The 14659-nt window shown below is 40.3% G+C and overlaps 1 protein-coding gene across 1 annotated transcript in view; it reads left to right on the top strand.

The window, feature by feature from the left end:
* Positions 1-13684, top strand: part of LOC149778544 (band 7 protein AGAP004871-like) — a 38955-nt gene extending 25271 nt beyond the window's left edge. Inside the window, exon 8 of the mRNA XM_089938494.1 lies at positions 13170-13684. Within this exon, the coding sequence (XP_089794620.1) occupies positions 13170-13367 (198 nt within the window). The 3' untranslated portion in view covers positions 13368-13684. The remainder of the gene's footprint in view (positions 1-13169) is intronic.
* Positions 13685-14659: the final 975 nt, after the last annotated feature.

The raw sequence follows: 14659 nt of genomic DNA, 5'->3' as shown, positions 1-14659 counted from the left end.
CGGCCACGCTCTCATCCAATAACACGAAACAATTCAGTGGTCCAGTTGGGTAAGTAACTTTTGTCGAATGTGTGTTTGGTTTTGCCAATACGCACCTAATCTCCTGCTGCCAACACTCCACCTTTCTTGGGGACAGCCACAGTCGTGGACGTACCAAACAGGTGCTCAAAGATGGTCACTTCGTTGTCGGGAGTCACTTCTTGGGAAGCACATGCGATGATTCGATGGTAAAATTGACTGTACGCTTGGATCAGGTGTAGTAAGACGTCGATGTACTTGAGAGTGTGTTGATGCGTAAAATATTTACGTGCGTTCTTTCAAGGTGCGTTGAAACTGTTCCACGATGCTGTCTTTGGTTTCGGGATTCTTGATGGTGAAAAAATGAATGTCTCGTTTCTTCAATTCGTTTTGGAAAGCTTGGTTCAAAAATATGATGCGTTTTTCGGTTTGCGATCGAAGAGGGTGACGACAGCTTTGTTTCAACACCAGTTGCAGGGTTCGCACTAATACACTGCTCGATTTTGAAGTCAATGGCACGACCAAGGCAAATTTTGAAAAGACGTCGATGACACAAAACAAATATTTGTAGCCACGATTGTAATTGGCTAAATAAGAGACATCGGCTAAATCGGTTTGCCATTAATGAGCGATTCCCTCAACTCAGATGGGACTATTGGAAAATGTTCGTCGATTCGGTTTGTGTAAGGTATACTGGCTTGTTCTTGTAACCATTGTTGCACTTGAGGTAAACGGATACTTTCCAGTCGGGTTTTGGCAGCACGATACAATTTCGGAACTCCTCAGTACCCCGCGGGATGGGATGGATCTTAATAAATGCTGCCTAACACATTCTCCTTTTCTATAATACGTCACCCACTCTTCACGGATGCTAATTTGAATGGGGTGAGGAGGTAGTTTGGACGGCATTACGTGTCCGACGTACCACGAGCGTAGACGTTGAGGGGAGTAGTGGAAATTGTGGTGGTAATGGGTTTTGGTCTTGCTTTTTCACTTCTGGTTTCCCTTCTTCTTTTTTACTTCTGTCGAAGGAGGAGTCGACATCATCTTTTTAACCCAAGCTTTGATTTCTTATCGGTGAGGTGTGGGGAAGGGGTCAACAAGGACGCTGAAATATTACTAGGGATGGGAGCTACTGACGGTGTTTGAAAGACTTCTGGTGCCTCCTTTTCCTCAGGCATCGGTGGGGCTACGTCTGCCTTGATCACTGAGGGTGGTGGTGGTGGTGATGGACTTTTCACCAGAGTATTAAAATCTTTCAGAGCCGCTAGAGCTGTTTCGTCCAAGGCTTTCTGGTGAAAGAGTTGCAGTATTTTGCAACACTTGACCGTACCAGTGCGATATTTCCGTTTCTGACACATCGCTGCGATTCATCAACGATTGCAATTTGTGTTTTAGCTGGGACATCTCGATCAAATGAGGATTGGAGGTAAATGCGGTTTCCGTTGTTATTGCCAACGATGGAATTCCATCCATCGTTTGTAAGGCAGTAAAGTCAATTTTCGTCATTCCATCAGATTCAAAGGGTCACATCTGAGATCTTTGGACCCCAGAGGTCCCTTTTATCTTCTTGATCCTACATATTTTTTACTTATCCCTTGTGACGCAGAAGCTCCCTCTAGTCATGTAATCATGGGTGGCAATACTCATTTGACAGATGGGTATTTTCTTCTAGACCATTTGCGAAGAACGTGTCGATGATTAGCTAAGCATTTTGTTATGATGTGGAGACAAAGGTATCGTTCCTTTCAAGACATTCAGTCAACATTAACTAACGGTATCGACGACGTCTTGGGTGGTGGTTTCAATGCTTTGTTTTTGCATGGGTGGATGGGCTTTGGACAGGATGGACAACACGTCCCAATGTTTGGCTAAACGAGGAGGAAGTCCTTTCCTTTTCTTTCATTTGGGGGTGAAGAGAGATGGCTGTGGGGGGACATCTTTGTTGTTCCATGGCCACACACAAAATGAACTTTCGTCGATAACTTGGCACTAGCCTTTTTATCTTAATTTTGTAATTTTGCTTCGTCCAAAATGTGAATAATTATTTTCCTATATCGCAAAACAATCCTCTCATATGGTTGCTCCTTTTTTTCTTTGGACCAATGTGCGGTTTTTGGGGTAGACGTCGTTGCTTGGCTAAGCGTTTTATCGGATGCATAGTCCAACGACGAGACTGTCCTTTTCTTTTTCCATTTCCATTTTGGACAGGAGAAATGCGATGGTGTGCACAACTTTTAGGGGACATCTTTGTTTGTTCCGGAGCACACACAAAAAATGCACTGGCCCCGATGACTTGGCACACACCATTTTATTTTATTATTTGAAGTAACGTTTTTTGGATTAGTTGGCTGGGTGTGTAACCAGTCTTTTGCCGATCTCTTGGATCATCTCATTATCGCCATAAAGAGCGAATCCTCCTCTTTGATTTCTCCTCTTTTTCTTTGGACGTTAGGGTCTTTTCTGAGAGTGACGTCGATGTTTGGCAAAGCGTTTTGTTTGGGACTCGGGGTCAGACGACGAGATTGTCCTTTACTATTTCTTTCTTGAACAGGAGTACGACGGTGGTGACGGTGTGCAGTTCTTTTGGGTGACATCTTTCGGTGTTCCGGAACACACAACCACTGATACCTATCGTGTAGTACATCTCTTTTTATAGTGTAATGCGTCTCCATTGATTGTCTTTACGTCGTATCACTTTTATTGCATGAATAAAGGGGTTCGCAACAGACTGAATTGGGACAGTTCTTGCTTTGATAAATCCAGTAAACTCTGTATCATGCCCGATCTCTCTTAGACTTTGAGTTTGGGGCCTGGTACTTTGTGATCAGCTGCCACTGCAACTAAAGAGGAGGAGGGTGTCACCGCTGGAGGAGAGGTTCCTAGAGACACAGGTTTCCAGTGTCTCATCAAGTTAGGAATGACACGTGTCAAATCGGGTTTGGTTGGCATCACCAGTGACGGAGAAGTGGAAGAAAAAGAGGATACTGAAATCGCGGTCACCGTTGCTGCAGTTCGTAGTTTAGGATGTAAGGTTGCATCCTGGCCGAAGTGCCTCTATTGTAGAAGCTGTTTTCTGTGGTCTTTTATTAGGCCTTTTTGTGCTATTTCTGAGGACTTTACTTTTTCGGGGGCTGTGACCTGGTCTTCACACCAATGCTCTTTTTCTTCTTCTTCTGGGTATATTTAGGTCTGGGAGTGGCTTTTTTCTTGTAGATGACTTTGGGGGCATCGGGATCCCATTTTAAGAGGGAGAGAATAATGACACCTCTTAGAGAACCGCTACCTCCAGGTTTCAAAATTATTTGCTTTTTGGTTTGAATGTCAATGCGTAGATCGGCCAGTTGAGTCAAGGCTACTTTGTTTTTCTCAAAAAAGCGTTTAGTTTAATGTGGAATGTGAATGATGCCTTGTAGTAATTGACGGCTATCAAAGAAAATCATCGTAAGACTTCTTTGAGACTGGATTCTAAGACACGAGCAAGTATTTGTGGATGTATTCGCGACTGATAACGTACTAGGCATGAATCTATTTGGCGGGAAGAGGAGACCGAAGGGACTACATGTTGACGAGGTGTAAGACAGACCAAAAGTGTCCGAAGTTTTTAAATATTTTTTTTTTGGTTAAGTCGACGGGGACGTCTACACGACAGGGCATCCTTCTTGGTACAAATGGTGAAACAGATGGGTAAGAAATTGCAAATAATCGGGAGTGGTGGGTTTTAAAATCCGCGAGTAAATAAGCGTGTGATGTTTGAATGGCATCGTCGTACGTACGAGTCAGCCAGCTGTTTGGCTAACACTTGCACTTGCGATTTATCTCTAGGACTTTTAAACAAGACCACGTAATGAGCATTGAGACTGATGGTGCGATGAGCATTACTTTGTTATAGAAAAAATTGGGCAATGTAAATGACACAGCCATTATAATGATGCCCTTTGCGCGTAAACCACAATTTAATTTCTTCTTCGTCTTCTCCTAACATGTAGTCGACGATGACCCGATGGGTATGACTTGGGTCAGACACGATTCCGTCGTCTTCGCTAGGAATGCCTTTCACAAACACGATATAATCGCCTTGACTTTTCTCTCAGGAGGCTGTACGCCGATTGCCAATCTTTGCAACACCACACGGTACGTTGAGGTGTACAATCGATCAAATGTTGTTTATGTTCGATCAAACGTTTGACAAATTCGATTTTGCCTGAACCGCTCGGTCCAGTAATTTACATGTTAAATGGCTAGCGAAGATACAAGGCCTCCCAAAAGTCACGATCTAAGTTTCTTTTCAATGACTTTGAAAGTGGAGGAAGAGGGAGCAGAGACAGCAGAGATATCCATAGTGAAGGGAATGACACGTTTGACACGAAAGCAGACAAGACAAGAGTTTTTATACTTTTTTCAAGACATGTTTATTTATTTGTTTTAAACTGAACACGAAAGACAAATATACATAAAAGCCAAATGGTTAAGTACATGGATAAAATACACATCAACACGATCAAAGTGGAATATAAACAAATCACAGTACAACATTTGTTTTGACAAAGGTATGGTGTCCTAGGGACAGTGTGTGATGTTCTTAGAGTCTCTACATCCCTTGACACAGTCACACATGTGTCCTCTCGGAAGGACCTTTTGGGGATGTTGATGACAGTACTATCCTGAAGAGAGTGGTTTTCCTCGGTGTTGGGTTCTTCTTTTGGTGCTGTGAATAACACAGGTTTAAAAGTAACTTTTTGCACTGAACATTTTTTGACGTCAGGATCACAAATCTTGTGCATAGTTTGCAACTCTTTTTGTCCAAGTCTCGAAACCCAGACTTTTCCAGTCAAATGGTAGTGTAAGTCACAAGCTACACACACATCGTCGTAAACATCTTTAGTGCCTAAAAGTTGACGAATCTATTTTTCCCGTGGAGGTCGAGAAGTATCGAGATGAAAGCGCAAGACTTTTAACAGAAGGAGTCTCTCGTGTACATTTAAAAGTACCACCCTCATGGTTTTGGTGATACTGTGTTGTACAGATCATAAAGAGTCCACAAGGAATCGGCTGGTAAACGAGATCCCAGAAAGCAAGTCACTAAGACAAACACCACACAACGACCCAAATTCATGGGATACAGTTCTCGTATATTGTCATTGATTTCTTTCCACGGCAATCGTTGTATCGCTAATGATAAAGGTGGTGGCATGGTAGCTAGTTTTTATACTATCTTTTGTTTGAGGTAACAAGTTTACTTTTTGCACAGAACTGTTTGTACTCCAGTGGCGAATCCAAATTTTTAGTCACTAGTTCACACACCACAGACCGTACAGAATTTTTTTCTACAGACAACATTTGATAGCGTAAACGATTTTGGTAATTCTCTAACTCTTCCTCTGGAATTCGCTGTAGTATGGCTAGCTTATAGCAAATAGGATACGTAGCTACCTAAGTAATCTGGTCCTCATCCAGTTGAACAATGACCATTGGAACGCTTTCAAATGAATCAGTCCTCCGATAGCATTCAGGTACAAGTGGTTCCAACATTGGTGACGTAACGGATGCAATTGTTCTTTCCGTTGGACTTGTGGTTTGACCAATTGTCGGTAAATACGTTCACTCAACTCCACAGGCAAACCACGAATGTTCTATCGTAAAGTATCCATAACCATTTCAGTCAGTATTATGCCCATGTAGGAGTCACTTCTAATTGTTATCATTTTATTTAAAAACTTTTCCTAGAGGGAAAGTGATGGACGTAGTGAATAATTTCTGACCACTGTTATTCCAGGAAATGGTAAAGAATGTTAATAAAATCTTCTGGTCTAAATGGTCTAAAGTCGAATATTCGGAAAAACACAGACTTGACCCAGAAAAATGTGATGAGTTTGTTGACTTTTGTCACTTTCCTCTTGTGAATTTCTCTACACAAAAGTACCTCAGTCACCAATTGAGATTTTGCTCTGGCAAGTGCCTGCCAAACTGCCTTGTAGATCTTCTCTTGCAATGCGATTGGTAATCCTTGAATATTATTTTTAAATGGGGTTTAAATACTTACCTCGGTGCTGTCCAACGTTTGACTTCTAGCCAAACTTGTTTTTTTAGCGATATTTCAATTACTAGGGTCCCACTAAAGGTAGGTAGTGACAGTGCGCAGACCATCGAGCATGCTCCAGGTAAGCGGAATCTTTCTGTTCCCACTAGTGAAGTGACACACCTTAACTGAAGCACTTGACTTCGCCCAAGTATATACATCCGGCTCTAGCTAATTATTCGGGGTTAGGTCCTCCCAGATATTTAGGTCATTTTCCTTGTAAGGTTTGGAATCGACTTGTAAAGTCGCAGTATTCAGGCAAACGCACAGGGAACGAATATTCTTCTTTCACAGGTTCATTTCGATGAGGGTACGTTGGAATCCGCAGGAGTTTGTTCAAGGTTGGATGACATCCGTAGGTTGGTAGAAGCATGGTTTCACCTGGAGGATGACATTGACAATGAAAACCAGTAAAATGAAAACGTGTACGATAACGAGTGACATGCTTTCTCTTCAATCAGGTGTGACACGTACAGTATCATTTTCCATGGTAGAAGTATTCATAGCGAAGTTCCCATCATGTGGTACTGAATCAATGAGGTAACAGCGTACGGCATTGTTGTCATCGCAAGGTACAGAATCGCATTCCACTTGAGAATCACGGAAATTGTATGGTGTTGTCTGTTTAAGAGTATTCGTCTTTCTCACTTGCTGTTGGTAGTCACGATGAACTATCGGTCTTGGACGTTTACCCCTTTTATATTGCCGTAATGAAGTCTCAAGCTTGTAAATCTTTCCGTTTTATGTCTAGTTCTGGAAGTTTTCCTTCTTTTCTTCGTGGACAACGGTACTACCAGCTCAAATGTACCGTCATAAATGTACTGTAGTGTCATGGGTGGAAAGGCCATAGAAAGGTAAGGGCATGGCGGAGATCATCGAGTATGTTCCAGAATAGCTGAATCTTTATAAATACGTCGATCCATAAGCAACTGCAGACCAAAACTGAAACACTGTACTTCGTATCCCAATCCGGTCTCAGGTCACAAGCAGAAAAATCCTGTCCTAGCTAAAACATTCGAATTAGGTAATCCTTCCCTATCATGTGGGCCATTTTTAAACGTTTCCAATCAACGAGTACAGTCACAATAGTCTGCCAAGAAGACATGAAAATTGTATGGTTTTAACTTGGAGTTCTCAGTGGGACCCTCGATCGAATCTTGCTGTGTGGTAGTCATCCTTCTTGTTGGTGGCTATCGTCTTGTAACCATTTTTTTACCAGTGTGTCCGTACCGCAAAGTGAAGTGGTTGGGAAGTTGCACTCGCTTCTGGTACACGATGTGATATACTTTTTTCAAATGCCGTCTTACGATTTTTTGTGTGGCTAAACGTACAATCTTGTGAGGTTGGAAGGTGGTCACTTTAAAATCTCAATCCTATAATGAATACAATGCTTATTTTAATACCCCTTTTGTGTCTTTTTGGCTCGTCGATCGGGTCTAAGATCCATTGGACGAAATCGGTCAGCGTGTTAGGTCACCGAAAAGTTTTTTCACGTCCTCCAGGAATCTTGCTACAGTGGGGGCAATGACTAAAGATCGGTTCTTGAAAGTACTTCTCGCACGTTCGATGAGCCACGCAGAAAATAGGAATGTGAATGCCGTTCTCTGACATGCATTCGAAATCAAAAAAGATGAAAATTCGCTTTCTTCTTGTTGGCATCTTGTTCCTTTTGTTCTGAATGTAGGATCTGTGTTCCAAGTCAACGATTTGGTGACAAATGTGGCATCGTTTCTTTGCTGGACAAAGGTGTTCCTTGGCATTATTGCTACGTATCACTTGACCACAAGTAGGGTACAATCTCCTCAGGAGTTGACAAGCACTTTTCTGCTGTGAACCTTGCGTCTTTAAATGTTGTTGCTAACAGACTGGGCTGACAAAAGGGCTCTGACAAGTCGGGCAATGCACTCGTTGTTGTCCTTCGTCAAGATAGGGTTTAGAGGCTAAAGATCCCTCACGATTGGGTCCACAATTCTTGTGTTGCTCTCGATTGTTATACCTGTAGTTACATTTTTCACAATAATAACTGTATTCCAGGAATGCAGTGATACTGGTAATGTCATCGAAATGTTCATCGTAATGAGAGATGTGAATGTATTTTCCGTCTTTGAAAGTGTTGCATCGAAACAACAGAGGTCCGCGCATTTCTTGAGGGTGTACTTTCAAGGTGTAGCGTGGAGCCAAGACGTCTTGAAATTTTTGCATTTCAGAAATGACACAGGGTGTGTCTTTAGATATCCTGGCTTGCTGTAACAGGAGTTTTGATTATGTTCGTTGTTTGGGTCGGTTCGATTTTTGAATATTTTTCCATGCTCTTTTCCATTTCACCGTGTCATTCGTGTCGGCATACGTTCGTCCTACCACAATGGCCCTGGCTAGACACATCATGTCATGAAGAATGTTAATTTGGACGAAGCTACGCTTGATGCTACGAAGGTTGTCCACAAATAACACTTTCTACGTTGTCCCGGTCCCTTTAGGAACAGAAAAGTTGGCCATGAACAGTGTAGCTTTTCCATCGGTTATATGAAACTTGCCGTTGGATTGTTGCACATGTTGAATCTTGTCGATGACTTTGGAAGGTGTCAATTCTGATGGGCTGCTAAACTCAATCCAAACTGGGGACTTCAGACTCTCGTGATAAATGGAAAGTCTGAAGCATGGTCGTCTTTGGCTTCACATTGCCGTTTCAGTGTGGTTAACAAGGAATCCCACACATTGGTGATGAACCCCTCTGCTTTCTCCAACGGTACGTCGGACTTGAAATCTTTAAACTTCACTATGTACGTGTATAGTCTGTGGTTTTAACTTTTCTAGAGGAGCACTATTCCGTCTCTCGAATCTGGTAGTACCTTTCATGGGTTACTGGTCGTGAACTTTGGTTTGGTGTAGACTCACTGGTTCTGTATTCTGGTTCATTCATGTCATCTTCAAAATCGCTGGCATGGATTTGAGCGAAGATTTCAGCTACTATACGATGCGATAGGTCCCTTTTCTATCTCTTACTTTAGTTCTTTCTCCACTAAATGATGCGTTTCATCTTGACTGCAAAACGTCAAATGACTACATTTGAAACGCCAATGGTCCCTATATATCAATGTCAGGCCAGTGACTTCCCTATATAACAGGTCAATGTCTTTCCTCTCAGTATTCATTTCACTGGCAAGCCTACCAGAAAGACGAAAGAGCCAACATAGATAAAACTTCTGGCCAGAGCATTGCGATGTGCCATACGAAGGTTTTCGTTAGAGAAGCCGACGGACAAGTCCCCCTCCTTTCCAGATAAAATTCAAGGTACTTACTGTATCTTTCAGAAGTACGGACATTAGGCTACAGAGTGTCCAGACCGTCAAAGCAGGACAGGTGTCAGAAGAGACAAAAGTCAAGATACCTGTTATCATTCTCAAGAGAAAGGACATTGATCTTCATAATGCCCGGATAAACAACGGGAGCAGGAGGAAGAGAAGGGTTCCAAACAGAAAGAAGAGGACGAACCCCGACAGGTCCAGAAAGAGAAGAAAAGAATTCGAGACAAAAGTGAGGAAGAAAAAGAAGATAAACATGTGACAGTGAAAATATTAAAAAGGAGAGAGTGAACAAAGAGACAGAAGAAGCTATTGAACTTTATAGTGTTGCGTTTGAACTGAATTGTAAATTAATACCAGAATAGACTAGAACGAAAACGTAAGTGTCTCTTGATTTTGATTTTTATAATAATAAGGACCTACACTCACGCACTCACACACATACATCACGGGGCAAAAACGGGATTTTGAGTTCTAATTGATTTTGCCAACTTGACTGGTATCTCTTCTCGAGAGAGATGAATCGCCCTGAAAAAGACCGTTTACTTATTACTTTGCCACGGCCAATGTCTACTTCTGGAATTTCTCCAGTTGATGATTTTGTAGAAATCACTTGGGCTGGTATCTTAGGCGAAGTAGGTGTGTTGACGGGGTTGGTCCGTTTGGCTCGGGAAGGTCTTTTCTCTTGGGTCGTATTAAAGACGTCTGATACATTTGTTTCAGACTCCTTAACTCTGCCAAACTGGTTAAGATTACACTCACCATTTGACTTTCTTTGTTCTCCTTCTCTCCTAAACCTTGTTTCTTCTCTACTTTTTCTTCCTGTAGTTTTCTTCTTGACTCTTCTTCTTCTCGCCGTTGCTATTGAAGGAGAAAAGCTTGTTCTGCTTCTTTCTGCTATTGCAAAAAATGTCTACAATTCTTCTTTCTGTCTCTGTTTAGAATCCTCGACGTGTGGTAAGAAAGGAGAAGGTGGCAAATGTGTTTGTACCGGAACAAACTCTTGTGAAGAAGAGAGAAAATCCACTAAATCCTAATTAAAATTAGTCTCTTCTGGAAGTAGGATCGTGTTGGCTTTTGTAGCCGCTGCTGTGCCATCACTTCTCGTCTCCACAGCCGGTGCATCCCAATTCATTGTCTTCTAAGTTTCCGTCATGTTTCAGAAACATAGTCGCATAGATTCACTGCGCACAGACGCTAGCACATCTATACAAGGAATGTGACGTCACAGGTAGCTTTCTTCGAATTGGAAGACAGGCTCCACGCTGTGACTGAATTTTGTAACGTGCGTTGGGATTGGTGAAAGAACTCAATCCGTTTCGATCCGCTCTTCCACCATATATAGCCGTGGATATGGACTAACGTAGAATCATCTATTTTCGTATCGTCGATGCTGTTCCGCACGGACGTACCCATGTATGTCAAATCATCATGGACATCATCTACGGTCCAGAGTTTAGACGAAGTTTTAGGAAGAGAAGAAGACCTACGCGATGCCCTCTATGTGAACTGAATGGTTTTAACATAAAAACCAACGGTCCTTTTCAGAGCCACTCCATTGCCTCAAAAAGATGTGCTCTCTTGCCTACACATTTTCTTCAGTCAAATTTATATTTTATGTGTGATAGATTCGTGTTCATAAATCTATGTATGTGTCCTATGTCTACGTCTATGTGTCCCCGCTGTCACCGTTTCGCCCGAGTGAGGCCAGCCAATTGCAGCATTTTGTTGCCAATCTCCAGTACTATGACGTCACCCAACCTGATCCATTCATATTGTCCGTATACAGACCCAGTCCATTCCTTTGTCCGTATACAGGCCCAACCTTTTTTGCTTGTAAATCTTGTCCGTGTACAGACCCAGGGGGGTATTTGTATGGACATTTCCTATATCCGTATATCGCTCCCCTTCACTACTCTTGTTGTTATTGTTCTTGTCTTGGAGTTTTACGTCATTTTTTAATATGATGATACGTTATACATGATATAAGAAGCCCCTGTGGGGGTAAATTGGCCAGATGAGACCATTTCAACCCAATCCCATTTCGTGAATCGAGTAAAAATATGACCGCCACAAAGTTCATTGAAAACAAAAAATTTCAGAAGGTGGTTTTAAACATTTTTCCCACGATCGCAGCCTATCAGTAAAGAGAATACTGCACAATAATGTCATGGGTTTTTTTTGACCAATCAGAATCAGATAAAGTGATATGTAACACGTTGTGATATCACAAATATGAAACTGCGCACATTTTTGGAAAATTGTACGACTATGTGATGAATGGGCTTATTACATGGAGCACCTTTATTATACAATATGAGGTAACATGTGAAGTTCTGAAACCAATTAAAGTCGTATGCCTGTACACTTGCACTGGCGGAGAACTCTTTAATACGTTGCAAATAGCGGTATAATAATAAATTAAACTGGATCATATCCTCGCAAAACAAAAACTATTTCTATGGATAATATGCAACGCAAAAGTTGCTAAGTGTTCTCTTTTGATTTCTTTTAAATAATATTTTTTGCCGTTTGTCCAAATTTAAGATATTTAGCAGCTTTGAAGGGAAATTGTGCTTCAGTCTCAACCATGATATAATTTACTCACGGAGAGAAGTCTTCCTGATAAAATCTATAAATAATTTATTGCTTTAAATACTGAAAGAAAATGAGCATCGCACTCCAATCTAAGATTTAACGGGTTTTTTTTATCTTTTACAAAATGTAAATTAAATCAAGATCCAGATATAAATAGATTTGTAAACAGTTCAGGACATTCTTTAAAAACATTCTGCAAGAGTTAAGACCAATACTGTACGCTGTGTGCGAGTTTTCATTCACATTAAGATAGATTTATAGATTCAAGATGTTCCAATGGATTAGTGAATTCCTCTGAAAGTATTCTCCCGTGTACAATAATGTATTGATGATGTAGCATAAACTTTACTATCTTCCACATTTATAAACCATAACCATATCGATTATATTAAACTGGTTACATGTCTATACAATTTATAACATTTATATATATATATATATATATATATATATATATATATATATATATATATATATATATATATATATATATATATATATATATATATATATATATATAAACGACAGGGTAATTTATTAAAAAACAAGCTGCGATAGCAAGTGACAATCTCAAACATTATGTCTTAGCAGAATAAATACGCTTTTATTTCATGTTACGCAGGGCAGTGAGAAATTAGGGTTGATGTTGTTGTTGATGCTGATATTCGCTGGTGATAGTTAAATAGTGGCTGGAAATTTATATCAAAATTCAATCAGGAAGTTTATTTAGATGTACATGTATTCTATACTTGTGTTGTCAAGAAGACGGAACAATTATCAAAGCTCTCGCACATTTCTGGTAACACTCTTCACAAACCACTTCGATCTCCACTCCACCCACGGATGATGTCCCACCACAGAATCCATGCATGTAGTATGCGTCTTCCACGTTGGTCAAACAGATTTTAAGTTTTCACTGTACCCAGCAATGTTGTATGTTTGATCTTCGAATACCCACACCCACCCTTGACACTGACCACAGAGGATACAGTTAAAAAGACATACCCTTCTTTCAGATGGTTTCCATACAGATAGCATAAGTACCAGGGTTAGTTAATTTATACCCAGCAATTTAGGATATGCAGTAACAGACAAGTGGACGGATAGGCATAGGTTTACAATAATTCAAACGCTTGACACAAAATTATGAGGATAATCATTCCTTTTTGTAGGTGATAGCTGCCGACGGCGAAAAGAATGCGTCGTATGCCTTGAAAGAAGCGGCGGAGATCATTGATGAATGTCCGACAGCTCTGCAGCTTCGTTACCTTCAAACACTGCACTCGATATCAGCGGAAACAAATTCTACCATCATCTTCCCGCTCCCCGTGGATGTTCTACATTGTTTCCTGAATGAAAAGAACAAATAAGCATAGATTAACAAACTTCATGCTGTGTATATGAAAATGTATGTTGTATCAAAACGTCGGCAAAGGATGATTGATATTGGTATTCATTTATCTGAGAATAAATCGTAAGCAAAAAGTTAAATTCAGATTATTTGAAAATTGACGAACGATATGTTTATTTTGATGAACGGAAGATCAACAGAAGTTGTCTATGTCGCCAGGCTTGACTATATGTATATATTAATCACCTCTGCATGCATTTATTCCAAAATTTGATTGCACTCTATCATTTGTCTATAAATATATTGGTCATCGTAGGCACAAACTGCAGTATTAATTTCAACGTGTTTAAAACTGTATATTGTATGTATGTATGTATGTATGTATGTATGTATGTATGTATGTATGTCAATTAGCGTTTTTGTCAGTTTCTTCCTAGCAATAAACATACCAATACAACCAATTGTTTATCCGTAATTTCAAAATAATGGGGTGGGGCGATTGGACAAATTTATGGCCAGTGGGTCTAACTTATCCATTAGATACTATTAAAGAAAGTCACTCGTACACGCATAATCTTCAGTGTAAGAGTGATCTCCCTTGAATATTTTTGTCTCAGTTTGTTGATTATGTAAATTTGAGTTTCACAATGATTTTGTCTAGAATCATGAGCACAATTATCACATTTATTTCAATGATTAAGTTTCAACAGAACAGGATATTTGCAGAATTTGAGGCGTTTTTTAACAGTGCTTTTGGGGGTAGAGGTTATTACTTTTTAATTTGTGTTGTAAGCATATATTGAAACCGTTTGCTAACTACGTAATTACTGTAGCAGAAAAAGGTTCAACTGATAAGTTTTACATATGGGCTACAATAGGCTTTACGCCCAAATTGTGCAAGTGAAAACATTTGGTTCACGGAGGTTTTATCGTTCACGTTGCCTTACAAGGGTTTAATTTCGTCATCATAGTATTTCCCAAAATGAATACTGGAAAATCTGAGAAATATATTTCAACTTGTTCTTGGTTACAAATATTTAATTTTAAAGCAAAAAAGGCAGACTAGAATGATTTTCTTTGTTGTCAAAGACAAAGGTCTAAAAGGATAAAAGGTCAATCACATGCACAAAGGAGGGAGATAGTTGTGTTTGATTGATAGAATGCCAGTGATGACGTCAGTTCGAAATTTTCAATAGTAAGGTTAGAGGTAGTTCTAGTTATATTATACAAATTACGCGGTGGGCATTCGGAACTGTTACGTTTAGGCTCTTACAAAACGCAACAAGAAAAGAGTGAAAACAACAAACTTTG

This window comes from Sinohyriopsis cumingii, chromosome 17 (genome assembly GCF_028554795.1).
Source record: "Sinohyriopsis cumingii isolate HCF-2022 chromosome 17, ASM2855479v2, whole genome shotgun sequence".
Lineage (NCBI taxonomy): Eukaryota > Metazoa > Mollusca > Bivalvia > Unionida > Unionidae > Sinohyriopsis > Sinohyriopsis cumingii.
This window is presented reverse-complemented; position numbering and strand designations above follow the sequence as displayed.